The sequence below is a fragment of the Beta vulgaris genome, chromosome 6 (genome assembly GCF_026745355.1).
Source record: "Beta vulgaris subsp. vulgaris cultivar EL10 chromosome 6, EL10.2, whole genome shotgun sequence".
Lineage (NCBI taxonomy): Eukaryota > Viridiplantae > Streptophyta > Magnoliopsida > Caryophyllales > Amaranthaceae > Beta > Beta vulgaris.
In genome coordinates this window covers 65,387,310-65,403,338 of record NC_079207.1, presented here as the reverse complement: position 1 = coordinate 65,403,338, position 16,029 = coordinate 65,387,310, and the positions used below count along the sequence as shown (strand labels likewise).

The window sequence follows — 16,029 nt, the reverse complement described above, 5'->3', positions numbered from 1 at the left end:
ATTGAAGTCATAATTTTCTAAAAACTATCAGTATTAAATATTAATAATATAGTTTAACAATATGATTTTGTAATATTTGTATCATACTTTAAACAAAAAGTAATAACTGAAATTGATTAATAGTAAAAATGTTGATTTTTTATAATAGCATAAAAGAAAAGGTTTAATATTTACCTCTTAGTATAAATACTCTAATACATTCCATAAATACCAATTTATAATTCATGTGACAAAGGTTCGATTATCATCTATTGCAACACATATTCCTTAATTTTTCCCTCTTGCAAGGAAATTCTCCGCATTAATAATAAAAAATAATTCATGTAATAAAATTTACAAAACCATTTCCTGTTGAGGGGCACTTTTGTCACGCTCGAGTCAAGCAGAACCCTCTATAGTTCAAAAGATCAAAATATTTACAAACTCGAATCCCATTTACAGCACTTCATATCCTAAATTTATCGGATACATAAAATATATTAAAAAAACCTTTGGATTGGGAATATTCCTTAGTATCTTTCATTGTAATTTGCCTAGTTGACTATATATAAAACCCTCCTAGATTTAGAGAAATCTCATCATTTATCCTCTTACCTCAAACTTCAAAGCCTAATATTTATTGCTAATTTGCGTTAATAATCATCGTTATAATTTCATTTCCGATTCTCAACTATTATATTTATCCTCTCCAAAATCATGGCTTTGAAAGCAATTCATCTCGCTGAAGTCCCTAATTATGATCACTCTAATTTCGTTCCAGAAAATGCCACCATTTTATCTTCCACCTATATTTCTTCAGGTAATAACTTTTTTTTCTTAATATTATATATAATTTTTAGTTTAGATTATTTTCCTAATTCATATATTTGCATGATGATATAATCTTCCTAAGTTTTATTTTTGTTAAAGACAACGTACATAATTTGCACGCTCCAACTTGATAGAAACTTGACATAAAATACTACAAAGTTTTATTTATTAAGACGTATGTAATTTGCACGCTCCAACTTGATAGAAACTTGATGAATATAGTACTTGATATATAGGATGTGCAGGGAAATCAAGAAAATTTATGGTGATGGGACATAGAGGAAGTGGTATGAATATTATGCAATCTTCAGATCCTCAAATGAAATGTTTTAAGGAGAATTCAATTCTCTCTTTTAATAATGCTGCACAATTTAATCTCGATTTTATTGAGTTTGATGTTCAGGTAATTCTTTTTCTTTTTCCTTTTTTTTTTGTTTGTTCATTGCATCTATTTTTCTTTTTCTTTTTGCTGTTTTTTTTTTGGTGGGACGAAGTTGACGAATGGCGAAATTTGGGGAAAGAATCACAGGATGTTTGCCGCGAATTCTAGTTACTTTCCTAGACGTATGGAGAATGTTACACGTGTCCTTTTGTTTTTTATGATACTTTTTTAGTCTGTCCAAAATGATAGTGGGCTGGGCCTGGGCTGGATTGTTATTATGGGTTGACCGAATAAGCTCAACCCAAAGCAAATATATTTGTTTTTTTTTCTTTAATTCTCCATATTTATGCTTAAGATGGGTTGGATGTCTTTCCCAAATTAGTGCATGTACATGTTAGTAGGATATGAAGAACCATATGCACGATGAATATGAAGGAGTAGATTATGAATATAAAGACCAAAACCATTGAACATGTACTAATTGAGATGTTCATATGTTCATTTGGCTTGTTAGCCATGTACATGTGTTCATTTGGCTTGTTAACCATGTACATGCGCGCACCGTGCTTTATGTACAAGCATGTGCACCATCTATGCGTTGGATATACTTAGGTAGAAAGATGACAGTTCCTTGGATGGAAAAAGAAAAAACTTGGTGAATTTAGGATTAAAAAGATTTTCTTTGGATTGGATATGTTTTGGTTGCTTGATTATCAACCAGAAATTTCACCTTGAATGTTATTGGTTATTAAGAATTGGCTCATGTAAATGGTCGTGTCGTGTGTATGTCATTTATGGGGTCAATACCCAAGACCTGAGATCGGATCCCGTTTGTAAATGCTTTTAACTTAAAGACTTGTGAAAGGAGAAAACTTTATTGGGTTTTGAAAGGATAATCGGAAGGGGTCAGATGTGGCTTACGACTTACATTGTACTTCGTCCATATTTTCTTGTTCTTGCTATGTGCGTGTTTGTCAATATACTTCTTTGACCTTGAATATCTTCCATTACCTATTAGTGAAAATCATAACGTTTGAATATTAATAAAGGTTTCATTAAGATGAAGCACTTTTTCCTTAAAAACAGTAGCAAATCGCACGTGTAGATTTCCGTCATATAGCTTTGGAAAAATACTGATTTGGTTTAATTCTTCTGTGGTGTTTGCACAATTCTTCCATTTCTTATTAGTATTGGGTGCATCATGCATAAGAGATGATCCTCAAAAGGATCTGTAAACCAAAAACCTATGTTTGTAGGTGACGAAAGATGACTGCCCTGTCATTTTCCATGACATACATATCCTTAGCCGAAATGAGGTCAGTTCAAGTTTAATTCTTCTAGCCTGTGATTGAAAAACTGTTGCTTAATCTACCAGTTAGATATCTAACAAGAGAGGGAAAAGTTTGACAGCTGAAGTTACTAAACTGTTCATTCTCTTTATTATTAGATGTCTGATTGTTAGATATATGGTGCAATTTAATTTGATCTTCATATACAATGTCTATAAAGTACTCGGACTTAATGATTGATGGTATCTCAACCAATGTCAAATGACCTTAGGGGGTCATTTCAGAGAAAATAGTGACAGAAATTACCTTGGAAGAAATTTTGAGTTATGGACCAAAGAAAGAGCCAAGAAAGGTATATACCTCTTTGCTCTAGAGCTTCAATTTTTTTTTTCACTAAGAAATTGATTGTATTATTGAAAATATTAGCACATTGCTTTCTATAATATCAATTTCAGGTAGGGAAGCCTTTGCTTAGAAAAGCAAAAGATGGGAGTATATTCGAGTGGAAAGTTGAGAATGACGGTCCTTTATGCACGTTGCAAGAAGCTTTTGAAAAGGTTGACACTTCCTTGGGTTTCAATATCGAGTTAAAATTGGATGATCATAAAATTTATGATGAAGTGGAGCTAAAGGACATCCTTCAAGCAGTACTGAAGGTATTTAAAAGTAGATTTTGATAGAAATACCAATCATTGCTTGAAAAAATCTTTGTTGATTTCGTTATCTTAATGTACTTGAGTTGTGATGGTGTAGATTGTAGATAAGTATACTGATCAAGGGAGGTCCATAATGTTTTCGAGCTTCCACCCTGATGCTACGCAGCTGATGAGGAAATTGCAGGATTATTACCCTGTAAAGTCACTGGATCCTTTGCTTTTCGTTCTCTAATTATTTACTAACTTTTAGGTGTTTTTTTTGAGAGAGCCTAGTTCTCCTAATACCATGTACAATACGAGTATTGAGAATGAGTACGAGTGGAGCTTGACGATGTTTATAGTTTACATACATGACCTCTCTGTCCTTACATATATACATATTATACCTTAATGAAGGTTATGTAATACTTGGTTCAGGTTTTCTTTCTTACCAATGGAGGATGTGAAATTCATACTGACCCAAGAAGGAATTCGCTTGAGGAAGCCGTTAAGCTTTGTATTGAAGCTGGCTTACAAGGGATTGTCTCTCAAGTGAGGGCGATATTTAGACATCCGGCTATGGTGTCTTGGATCAAGGAATCCAAGCTCTCTCTTATAACTTATGGCCAGTTAAAGTAAGCTTCAATCTGATATATTTTCAGGAAAAACAGTCTTAATAGTTCTGTACTTATTTATTAGTTTGTTTCGTGGATAATATTGACTAGAGTTTATTGTGTTGGTTTTACGTCATCAGTAACGTGCCAGAGGCTGTATATATGCAACATCTAATGGGCGTAGAAGGTGTAATCGTGGACTTTGTCCACCACATTAGAGCAACAGTATTGGATTTGAACAAGACATATGATGAGGAGATTAAAGACGAGAACTCCATTGATGGTAAAGAAGTGGAAGAAAAGAGAGAGAGGTCTGTAGTAAAGTTTTCAGATCGCGAGCTTTCTTTTCTTCTAAAGCTCATACCAGAACTGATACAAACAGCTTGAATGCTGTGTTCATGTGTACTTCATCCCCTTGTTTCTATAATGTAATGTTTTTAAGAAGAATTCAAGCCTCTCAGTCAGTCAGTTCGGCTCAAAATAGTACTATGATGGATTTAGGTCATGTTATGCTCTCAGAGTTAGTTCCGAAATTGTATGTTTAATTGATGCTACTGATTAGGGGTAAGAGGCTATGTACAAAGTAATGAAATAGGTTGTTTGTTGTTTGGTTATTAACTGCAAGTTTAGTTGTCAATCTTTGTACAAATTATTAAGTAAAGGTGACATTCGCTATACTAAAACGGCCGGGTGTAAGAATATACACGCTTTCAGACTTTCCCAAGTGAAGAAAATTTCATTGGTGTTTTTTCCTCTATAGCTAAATGAACAGTTTGCCACGTATATTATGCATTTGTACATGTTTTTATGTTGCATGCATCAATGATTTGCACGACCCGCATCTTTCACAGTGTGCCTAACATTTTTAATAACATGTTCAGTTAGACAATAAGAGGTAATAAATTGAGGTAACGGTAATGAGTCTATAGGCCGAAACGTTTCATCCTAATGTTTATGCTAACTATTGTCCTTGGCCATCCTCACATACCTTTTGTTTCTTCTTTTATAATGAAACATATATTATAATTTACAAATGAAATTGTATTATCATAGCCTGGGGTGTTAACGAGCCGAACCGAGACTAAAGATATTCAGGCTCGGCTCGGCTCGACAATGGTTCAGATTGAGCTCGGCTCAACAATGGTTCAGATTGAGCTCGGCTCGAGCTCGAAGCTCGTCGAGTCCAATATTTGAGGCTCGGCTCGAGCTCGAAAGGACCAAGAGACTCCATTTCAAAAGGACCAAGGACCAAGAGGTTTTGGCATAAGTTTTTTTTCTTTATTTCAAAAGTTACACACAGATCAGTATTAATATTGTATAAACAGAACTCAGTCCACATAAATTACCAAGAGACTCCCTCAAAACAAACAGCCTGGCCTGTAAATGTTTGCAGCACGACGTTGTGTACAGGACTAGCTTAGGAAATGCTAAGGGATTGATTTAACTAATCTAACAAAGTTTTGGACAGAACCTTAATATAGTTGACTTATTTTCTTAATCTCTATTAGGAACAATTAAAACATAAAGAATTTTAACAATAGTACTAAGCTACATACTAATAGTCAACAAGTCAGTAATGTCAGTTTGTACCAAATGAGTCCTCAAATTTCCTGCTCCCTGATATGATTCTTCTTCTCCTTTGATTGTTACTCGCTTAGAGATTGTTTGGTTCATAATTTTTGGGCTTCAAGAAACGGAATCAATTACCGATTCTCTTTCTTTTTGTTTGGTTTAACCCCTCAAAGTTTTTCTAATGATCATTCACCACCAGTTTTGTGGTAAGGTCCTGATCTTTTCATTCTGTTATCAAATCATTAGTATCCTTGCAGATTCCAAATTCATCTCCATCGCCTCTGTCCGTTGTAACACTGATTCTTTTGGAAATTTCACTCCACATGGTCAATATGGCGCGAATCTCCAGAACTTTTTTTCTGATCTGTTGTTACAATCATCGACTGTCAGGTTCGATAGCTACAGCATTGGGTCCTCGCTTTACGTTGGCAAGGATCACCCTGACCCTGATGTAGTATATGGCTTATATCAATGTCGGAGGGACGTTAGCCTACAAGTTTGCAGTGAATGCATTCAAGCTGCAATTGTAGAGATAACTATGAAGTGTTATCATCGTAAAGAAGCTATTATATGGTATAGGGAATGTATGTTACGTTTTGCAAACCGTAACATTCTTTCTTTGAATGAGACATTTCCATTTGCTTATACGTATAAAAACCGAAACCATTCCGAGTCAGCTACAAACTATAGAGAGTTTCATCAAGCACTGACGTAACAATAGATTTTGTAATCAATGCTGCTGTTCATGATACGTCCTCCAAATATTACGCTACTAAGGAAGTAAAACTAACATCAACAACATTGTATAGTCTTGTACAGTGCACTCTTGACATAGATGAAGTTGCCTGTGATTCGTGCCTACGAAAAGCTTATGCAGAATCTAAAGCATGGTCTAATGACAGTATTGGTACAGCCGTGTTCATGCCAAGCTGTTTATTGATATACAATATCGATCGATTTTATAATGATATCTTGCCAAGTTCACCTCAGAACAAACTCAGAGGTACATACTAAATCCTGAGATGCTCTCACTGTCTCACTTAATTTTAAGGTTATTTTGTAATTGAAGGAAGAATAATCAAAATGGTTTACTTCAGGCAATATTGGTGCAATATTATCTGCGAGCTTGGCAATCGGAGTGATAATAATTCTCTCCGCTACGTGCTTCTGTATGCGACGGAGGAAGGCGAAGAAAAGGTCTGAGGGCATATCAAAAGAAGCACCTGATGGTAAGTTTAATTCTCTTATGAAGTTATGAATAAGTGTTAAGTTTGGTCAATCTTGTGGTGCCTTTTTCATTCAACATCAAATATATTTATACTCCCCCCGTCTTTATTAGTTTACCACTATTCCTTTTTGGAATCTCCCGTATTAATTTACCTCTTTCTTTTGTTTCTATTTTTGGAATGGGATCACTAATTCTTCATTACACATACATTCAACTTTAATATAAAATAATAGTTTCCTTTTCTTTCTATGACCCACAACATTATTTCTCCTAAAACTCTGTGCAAAAGAAAGGGAAAACTAATAAAGACCGGAGGGAGTATAACCTAAGGACAAAGTCATACTACAAAACTAATTAGGATACAAGAATCCTAAATCATATCTAACTCATAATAGAGTTTCCTAACAATAAGTGTGCTCCAATTTTTATAACGATTTTTTCACCAAGTACTTTTGAGAAATTTCAATATTCATGGGGTACCTTTATAGTTTGAAAATGCACCAGGTAACCTTACTAATACAATAAAATGCATGAAACGTCCTTAATGACTAATAACGTAAAGTTTTCGTTAGTCATTAATTCTAATTAGCCCTTCTAAGTTCTAACTAGTTAAGCCCTATAACCCTAACTCCTAACACCTAACCCCCAACATAAACCCTAACCCTAACCACCCAACCACCACATCCCCCTTCTGCCCTCCCCCTCGAGCACTCCCACTCCCGTAGCCCCCTTCCCCCCCACCCACGCGCAACCCCTTCCCATCTGCTCTCTCCCACAACCCCCTCCCGCATCCCCCCTCTGCCCTCCCTCGCAGTCCCCTCCTCTACCTTCCCCCGCAACCCCTCACTCCGCCCCCCCCCGCCAACTTTAACTTGTTCTTTGTTGTCACCTTATTCCTTGCTGCTGGATATGGCAACTTCAACTTGAGGAAAGATAATGTGATTCTTTCTGAGTTTGTGAATGAATTTAGGGATGTTTTGGGAGAGTGAGAGGGGGATGGAGAAGGGGCTTGTGAGAGAGGAAAAAGGGGGGCTGCGGGAGTTGGGGAAGGGGGGATACAACGGTGGGGAGGGGGATTAGGCTGCAGCGGAAGAGGGCTACGGGGGTGGGGGTGCTCGTGGGAGAGGGCAAAGGGGGGGACTGTGGTGGTTGGGTAGTTAGGGATAGAGTTTATGGTGGGGGTTACATTTTAAAGGTTTAGGGTTAGGGTTAGAGGGTTAATTATGGTTAATGTAACGGACACTTGACGTCGTTAGTCATTAAGGGCGTTCCATGCATTTTATTGAAAATGTATGGTTACTTGGTGCATTTTTTAAATTATAGGGGTACCCATAATTTTTGAAATTCCTTAGTGGTAAATGGTGAAAAACCCGTTTTTATAATATATAAAACCTTTTGTCAGATAAAACCTACTAATAGTGTGTTTGGTTCATTTTTAGTAAAGGAAAGGAAGAGAAGAGAAAGGAAGAGAAGAGAAAGGAAGGGAAGAGAAAAGAAAAGAATGGAAGAGAAAGGAAAAAAACCTTAACTTCCCATGTTTGGTATAAATTTTCTCTTTCCTCCCAAATTCCCCCACTTTTGGGAGGAAAGGAAAGTGAAATTTTATTAAGGAGTCTTTCCTTCCAATTCCTCTCATTTCCTTTCACTTAATTTTTTTTAATGAACCAAACATTGGAAAGTAACGAATTTCCTTCCACTTCCTCTCCTTTCCTTCCAAATTCTTTCTATCAAACAAGCTGTAAAATAACTATTTTGTTGTGAATAACCTAATAAAAATTTTTTTGTCTAAAAATAATTATTATAATTCTTCCGTTTGTTACTTCAAACCATTTTAATATTTTTTGGCCAAGAAGTCTACATACCAGCCTTGACATTTTTTTCCCTACCTTTCTCATTAAATATGACCAACTTATTTTGACTTTCCCCCTCCCTTTCTTGTTAAATGGAAAAAAAAAGCTATTATATATTTCCTCCATTTCTTTTTACTTGCAACGGTTAGACTTTTACACTATTCACCAACTCTACTTAGTTTATGTTTGGTGATTTATAGTTAAGGAAAAACATATATATGTGGGATCTTGTTAGATTCGTCTATTTTCCGAATATATACTTTTTATAATTTTTATTTATCGGTAATTAAACTTATTGATGGTTGAAATTATGCATTGGCAAGCGTGAAAGTCAAACTGTTGCAAGTAAAAAGAAACAGAGGAAGTACATTATAGTCCTACACAATTATCACTCAAATAATCATAACGTATAATAGTTGCAATTGATATGGAAAACATGGGGAATGCGGAGTCATTGCAATATGACTTCAACACAATAAAAGGCGCAACTGACAACTTCTCCGAGGATAACAAACTTGGAAGGGGAGGATTTGGTGAGGTGTACAAGGTAAAGCATTAACCATGATCAATGGAGCTTAATTATCAAGTGATTAGTAGAAGAAAATTTTGAACTAATGTATTTTTTCAGGGAAAGCTTGCTGATGGGCAAGAAATAGCGGTAAAGAGGCTCTCAAAATACTCAGAACAAGGCTCCTTGGAGTTCAAAAATGAAGTTGTTTTAGTTGCAAAGCTTCAGCATCGAAACTTGGTTAAATTGTTGGGATTTTGCATATCAGCAAAGGAAAAGATACTTGTCTATGAATTTTTACCTAATTCAAGTCTTGATCGCTTCTTATATGGTACTCCCCCGTCCCATAATATAGTGCTTGTTTCTTTTTTACACGGTCTCCAAGACGTAACTTTGACCTTTAATATCTTCAATTCCGTATTAATAAAAAAATATAAAAAGTTGATATTATGATACTACACAATGAGACGAAATCTAACAAGTTTCCACATAAATATGTTTTTTTATATATACAAATGAGAATATTCAGTCAAATATTTTAAAATTTGACCCACCAAAAAAGAAGTAGGCACGGTATTATGGGACGGAGGGAGTACTATTTGCATGATACATATGACATATACTTCTTTTGATTACTATTTATATATGTTCACCTGAAGCTCTCCCATTTTGTTTAGTTGTTCATTCGGAGTCTTCTAAATCAGCAAAAGATTAGCCTTATGCACGTCATGCATGCGGTATATATACCGGATTTATAACAAAGCTAATGCACGTTACACTCTGACATACTTGTTTAATCACAGACCCATTGAAGCGTGCATCTTTGGATTGGGAAACAAGGTTTAAAATTATTAATGGAATAGCAAGGGGGCTCCTATATCTTCATGAAGACTCCCGACTCAAAATTATACATAGGGATCTTAAATCCAGCAATGTATTACTCGACCAAGCAATGAATGCGAAAATATCCGACTTTGGTCTTGCTAAGCTTTTCGTATTGGATGAAACACAAGGAGATACCAAGAGAATTGTAGGAACATAGTAAGTACTCGTAGTACCGATAATTTGCTTATGATACTACATGGTTCCTTGAATGAACATTACCATATATGTTGATCTTTAAAAGAACCCAACCATATAATGTTCTAAATTTGTTATTGCAGTGGATACATGGCTCCAGAGTATGCAATAGCCGGCCAATTTTCAGTAAAATCGGATGTTTATAGTTTCGGAGTCATAGTCTTGGAGATGGTCAGTGGCCAAAGGAATAGTTTCTTTGATCGACAACTACATGAAGAGGGATTACTACATCGTGTAAGACTCGAATTAGACCATTCAACTTCTTCCTTTCATATGTAAGCTAATAAGTAGTTTGTGACATGTTCAATTCATATTACAGGCATGGAGATTTTGGAGTGATGGAGCTATGTTAGAGCTGGTAGACCATGCACTCAAGAGCGTCTTTTCGATTGAAGAGGTGAAAATGTGCATCCACATAGGTCTACTCTGCATCCAAGAAGATGCAACTAAAAGGCCTCGAATGACTTCGGTTATTGCTGCATTGAACGGACAATCTGTTACACTGCCTTTGCCAAGCGCACCCCACGTGTTCACCATTAGTACTGTCGATACTGATGCAACAGATAGTAGCTATGATGCACCGCCCGTGAAGGAAGATCAACAAATTCAATATCATGGTAACAAATACACAGGAACTCTCAATGTTACAGAACTCGATCCGAGATAACGCAACAAGACTATTTATTCTTTTCACTGAAAGAAAAACATGGAATCTATTGCAATGGAGCTTGCAGAGACTCAAAGAGGACAAATGCTTTGATTTTTGCAAGTACTTAATAGCTTCAAGTTGTATTGTGTTTTTTTGGCAAGTATTTACAAAGCAAAATATTAAACTTCTAAGTAAGGAATTAAAAGAAACTTTAAGTTAGAAATATTGAACATTCAATGATAATGTATGATGAGTGAAGTTAGCATGAAAATCCCAACTTTCATAGGAACTTTGACTGCTATGAAGCGTATTATAATCCATATGTGAGTTAGAAAATAGTTGTCCTATATTGAAAATTAAAGAGATAATGACTAACATAAAGATTAATGGGATATTTCAATTATCACTTGTAACACTCCGATAATTTTCCCTTTTCGAAAATACTTTTCAAATACTCCCTCGTCCCAACATACTCTTTAAACTTACCTTTTTTATCTGTCTCTCAATACTCTTTACACTTCTATTTGGGATATGACTCACTATTATTTTAATCATTTTAGCTTTTAACTATTGGCACGCCCTCTCTCTCCTCCAAATAATATAATATCACTCTTATTACCTACCAACTCTAACCATGAGTCCATGACCCACATTCTCTCTCCTTTAAATAAAATAATACTACTTTTACTAACTACTAACTCCTATCACATCTACTTTTCAATAAAATAACAATTGATAACCAAACAACAATTTATCATCTAAAATTATGTGCCTTGATAAGTGTCAAGAGTATTCTGAGACGGAGGGAGTATAAAACTTAGAGAATCATCAAAGCATTATCACCCGTGTGACAACGTATCGGCTTATTCAGAATTTTGCAGCGGAAAACATATACCTAACTTTAGAATTCAAATTTAATAAATAATAAAGACAAACTTTAAAACTAATCAACAATGTTAACGTTAACTTCAAACTAAACTAAATATAAAGTGTATCAACGAAAGTACGATAAATAATCAATAAGCTACACAAGCTCTCCATTTCCTTACTCAATGGTGCATCATCTTCACACCTGTAGATGACAATACATTAGAGAGTCTGCTCACCAATAATGAATCATCACAGGATCAATTACAAATGGGGTGTTTCAAGGCTTCTCGAGGCAACACTAATGGTGCCAAGTACCCGCGCCATGTTACAAGTCACTACGGATTTCCTGGGAACTTTCCAGGAGAAAATATGGTCAGGCCCAGAGAACTCCAAAATTGTCCCAAAAACAGCCAAAATTGAATGTTATAATACACGCTTTCGAACTTTTCCGGGGCTGGAGTTTCGAACGCCACAGAATGCCTCTTAAGGACATGGGAGGTCATTTAAAAAGAGTCATGTGGCTTGAAACGAATATGTGGATGCCTTTACGATCATTTCGAGGCAATTTTAGATTTCACGAGAAATGAACAAATGGGGTGTTTAGAGGCTTTTAGAGACAATGCAAATTCTGCCAAGTACCCGCGCAACGATACAAGTCACATCGGCACTCCTAGGAGTGAGGCTCAGAGAAGTCAAAAAATGTCCCAAAACAGCCAAAATTGAACATTATAAATACATGCTTTAAGATTTTCTTGGGGTCGAGGTCGGAACGCTACAGAATGCCTCCTAGGGGCATGAGAGGTCATTGGAAAGGAGTCATGTGGTTTGGAACAAATATGTGGATGCCTTTACGTTCATTTCGAGGTAGTTTTAGCTTTCATGAGAAATAAACAAATGGGGGTGTTTAAAGGCTTTTCGAGGCAACACTAATGGTGCTAAGCACCCGCACAAGGTGACAAGTCACTTCGGCTTTTCTAGGAACGTTTCAGAGAAAATATGGCCATGTCCGGAGAATTCCAAAAATGTCCCAAAAACAACCAAAATTGAAGGTTATAATACACGCTTTCAGACTTTCCCGGGGTCTGAGCTCCGAACGCCACGGGATGCCCCTATGGACATGGGAGGTCATTGGAAAATAGGCATGTGGCATGGAACGAATATGTGGATTCCTTTACGTTCATTTCGAGACAATTTTGGGTTTCACGAGAAATGAACAAATAGGGTGTTTAGAGGCTTTTAGAGGCAATGCAAATTCTACCAAGTACCCGCGCAACGATATAAGTCACGTCGGTACTCCTAGGAATGTTTCGGGAGGAAATATGTGATATGTCTATTTTATATAGAGATTTTACCTCCGTCCCTCATTCATTATTGGTCTTAATTGCGCTCTTCGGAGCCATTTTTACTACTAATGTGCTCCTTGTAGTGTGTTTGTATTTTCAGATTGATCATTGTAGGAATTTTCACGTTTTAGTGCATTTCCTACTCATTTATATCACTACAAGAGATGATGTACTTTCGAGAGCACGGGCATTAAGTTGGAAGAGTTTTGAAGCAAAGCGAATAATAAAAGAAGTAGAAAAATTACTCCAGTCCACTCTTTTGATTATATCTCAAGTTATACAAAACCAAATAGAGTGATTTCAATTGTGTTAGATTCTACATTTCAAGAGCTTTCCAATGAGTGGTCGTTTGCCTAATTCCGACGAATAACGAAGAAGTTATGGCGTTTTAAAGATTGAGACTTTGTGCAGTCTGACGACCGCCCGGTCGAGCGAAATCCGCCGCGGCTGCCCGGGCGCCCTTACTTAGCCAAATTTCATCGTTTGGAGAAGATTTTGATGAGAAGAAAATATTTTGTTGCGGGCCCGACCGGGCGGGGAGCTATTTTCTCAACTTTACGGTTTAAGACTTGACGAGCGCCCGACGAGGCGAAATCCGCCCGGGCCGGTCGGGCGAGACGATCTTTGGGTCGTTTTAAGCGCATGTTGCGCCACTTTTACGAGACATATAAATACTTATTTTCTTAGAGTTAAAAACTACGCCTTTTTATTATAGAATACATTTTTACTACTTTTTAGAGAGCTTTTGCTAATACTCCATTGTTGAACATTGATTACTACGCTTTGATTCCTTCAAGTAAAGACTAAGTTTTCTTAATCTCTTCTTTCCTTCATTATTATTATGTCTTTTAATTTGTTATTATTTGTTTTGTTATTTCAATTATGTGTGAGTAGTCTATTAATCTAGGGTTAAGTTAAACCCTAGCAATGATTTAATACATGAATTCCTCCATTAATCCCAATGTTTATGTGATCAATTGTTCGTTGTTTGATTGGATTGTTCTTATGTTCATTATCATACTAGGGATAGTGATTTTGATTTGACTCATATATCTTGTTTTCAATGGGAATTGAATCTAGATGGTTTTGTTGATTCAATCAATGGTATGAATATTTCTATGGGAATAAGTAGATAGGATTGCTAGGAATTTAATTGTGATGCTAGGCTTAATGTCTCTTTCTTGCATGATTCCAGAGTAGGTTTGATTGCTTGTTTAGAGTAGCCATTGGTACTCGGGAGAGGTCTTTGGTAGTTATAGGGTGCATTACTCCTCTTGAATCGTTGATTATGTTTATTTGGGATGGAAATTATTCATGTATTGGTCATGCTAGTGGTGATGCTTTTTCTAGATGTTTTAATTAATTGATTATACCTTGTGTGTTTCTAGTAATTGTTATAGTTTAGCATTAGTCTTAGTTCAACATCCTTTTCACATCGTTTGTCACTTGTTTAGTTAGATTGAGTCAAGATACTAGTGTTTGATACTGTTTGTCCCTGTGGATTCGACCCTGAGTTGCCCTGCTACATAGTTAGGAAATTACTTTTGTTAGGTGTGCGACACGCCTACCAAATTTTGGCGCCGTTGCCGGGGACTAACGGTATTAGATTAGTTTATCTTTGATTTATTTAGCTAAACTGTTTTTGTTCGATCATTGTCACTCTATTTGCTGTTTGATCTCTTTTCTTTCAGTCTTTTTGTTGCATGCGCACTCGTAGCAAGGGTTCACAAGATCTAATTACTCTTGATCGCGAGATCGAAGCTACAACAAGGAGATTAGGAGGTCGAAGAAGAAAACAACAACAAGAATCACCAATGGGAGACGAAGCACCACCAAAGTCTCTAGGGAATATGCTATGCCCGATGAGACCACCACCACCATTACCAGACAACAACCACTGCCACATTTCGAGCTCAAGCCACATTCATCCAGTTTATCTCACAGACTCATATGCGGAACACCCAAAGAGAGCCCTACTGATCATTTGGCTAACTTTTTAGAAAAATGCAATACTTTGAAATTAACAATGTTTCTGATGATTAATTCGTATTGTGCTTTTCCTTTTTCTCTCAGGGACGAAGCAAAGGAATGGTTTAAGGAAGAAGAAGTGAGGAAGATTGCCACATGGCCAGAACTGAAGAAGGCTTTTCTTTACAAGTTCTTCCCTCCTATGAGAACTTCCAAGTTCAGAAATGAGATATCTGGTTTTCAACAACATGAATTGGAGTCTCTTATAAGCATGGCAGAGATACAAGGCTTTGCAAAGGCAGTGTCCACACCATGGCATTCCTGAGTGGCTATTAATTCAGACATTTTACAATGGTCTGAAGCATGAAGTTCGAAGTTCTATTGATGCCGTATCTGGCGGTACTTTCATGGCCAAAACTCCAGAAGCTGCAAAGATATTGTTGGATGATATGGCTGCCAACAATTACTTGAATGACTGGAGTGTGTCTCGTGGAGCCCTTAAAAAGGGAGGTAAGTATGAGGTTGATGCTATTGCTACTTTAATCTAACACTGTGCAGGTTTTGGCAGCTAAGGTTGAATATTGAGTAGCAGATCAATATCACCTGTTTGTGAGATTTGTGAAGTGCAAGGTCACTCATTTAATGAGTGTCAATACAATACCATGGGAGCGGTGACTGAGCACGCTAATGCCCTCCTAAACACAAACACAAGCCCACAAAACAACCCATACTCAAACACATATAACCCAGGTTGGAAGAATCATCCAAACTTCTCTTACAAAAATAACCAACCTCAACCTCCACCCACAAACTACTCCCAACCACCTGGTTTCCAACAAAGGCCACCATTCAACTCCTTCTCCTCACCCTCAACATCCAACCTTGAAACCATCATAGAGAATTTAGCTTCTTCTCAGGCAAAGCAAATTGAATATCAAGCGAAGCAGAATGACTTCTTCAGCAACTCCCTTCAACAAATTCATGCTCATAATAAAATGATGGAAAATCAGATGACCCAACTTGCTCAACAAATCAGTCACCTCTCAAAGCCTTCAGGCCAACTTCCAGGACAAACCGAACCAAATTCGAAGGGGTATATCCATGCTATCTCATTGAGAAGTGGTAGAGAATTGCAAGATCCCTATAGGGAGATGAATGACCAAAGGAAGAGTGCAAAAGAGTCCAAAAAGCCGAGTGAAGAAGATTAAGGCGAAAAAGTGTTGGAAGAGGA

At 36.6% G+C, this 16,029-nt stretch overlaps 2 protein-coding genes and 1 non-coding gene across 5 annotated transcripts; 2 read left to right on the top strand and 1 right to left on the bottom strand.

Annotated features, from left to right (window-relative positions):
- The first annotated feature begins 367 nt into the window (after positions 1-367).
- Positions 368-4,464, top strand: LOC104897502 (glycerophosphodiester phosphodiesterase GDPD1, chloroplastic). 3 transcript variants are annotated; one of them, XM_010684387.4, is made up of 8 exons: positions 417-799; positions 1,047-1,213; positions 2,449-2,508; positions 2,753-2,833; positions 2,937-3,137; positions 3,235-3,333; positions 3,555-3,751; positions 3,871-4,464. In XM_010684387.4, the coding sequence occupies exons 1-8, from the start codon at positions 697-699 to the stop codon at positions 4,115-4,117; spliced, it is 1,155 nt and encodes a 384-aa protein (XP_010682689.1). In that variant the 5' UTR covers positions 417-696; the 3' UTR covers positions 4,118-4,464. The 3 variants fall into 3 exon arrangements, with proteins under 3 accessions (XP_019105984.1, XP_010682689.1, XP_048502544.1); XM_019250439.3 differs by lacking the exon at positions 3,871-4,464 and having other exon boundaries at positions 368-799; positions 3,555-3,755; XM_048646587.2 differs by lacking the exon at positions 2,449-2,508 and having other exon boundaries at positions 419-799.
- Positions 4,222-10,635, top strand: LOC104897687 (cysteine-rich receptor-like protein kinase 44). The gene is made up of 9 exons (XM_010684623.4): positions 4,222-4,265; positions 5,693-6,013; positions 6,112-6,305; positions 6,400-6,520; positions 8,804-8,927; positions 9,009-9,219; positions 9,692-9,929; positions 10,052-10,202; positions 10,288-10,635. The coding sequence occupies exons 1-9, from the start codon at positions 4,222-4,224 to the stop codon at positions 10,633-10,635; spliced, it is 1,752 nt and encodes a 583-aa protein (XP_010682925.3).
- A 4,377-nt stretch (positions 10,636-15,012) lies between these two features.
- LOC125499157 (small nucleolar RNA R71) lies at positions 15,013-15,117 on the bottom strand. Its single transcript, XR_007275875.2, has one exon. It is a non-coding gene; the product is annotated as a small nucleolar RNA R71 (small nucleolar RNA).
- Positions 15,118-16,029: the final 912 nt, after the last annotated feature.

Excerpts from the sequence above, each read along its gene's own strand:
- LOC104897502 (XM_010684387.4), top strand. The coding sequence starts at position 697 with ATGGCTTTGAAAGCAATTCATCTCGCTGAAGTCCCTAATTATGATCAC. Across the intron at positions 2,509-2,752 it reads ATATCCTTAGCCGAAATGAG|GGGGTCATTTCAGAGAAAAT; the intron begins GTCAGTTCAAGT and ends AAATGACCTTAG. Across the intron at positions 3,752-3,870 it reads ATAACTTATGGCCAGTTAAA|TAACGTGCCAGAGGCTGTAT; the intron begins GTAAGCTTCAAT and ends TTACGTCATCAG.
- LOC104897687 (XM_010684623.4), top strand. The coding sequence starts at position 4,222 with ATGGATTTAGGTCATGTTATGCTCTCAGAGTTAGTTCCGAAATT. Across the intron at positions 6,521-8,803 it reads TCTGAGGGCATATCAAAAGA|TGATATGGAAAACATGGGGA; the intron begins AGCACCTGATGG and ends AATAGTTGCAAT. Across the intron at positions 10,203-10,287 it reads AAGAGGGATTACTACATCGT|GCATGGAGATTTTGGAGTGA; the intron begins GTAAGACTCGAA and ends TTCATATTACAG.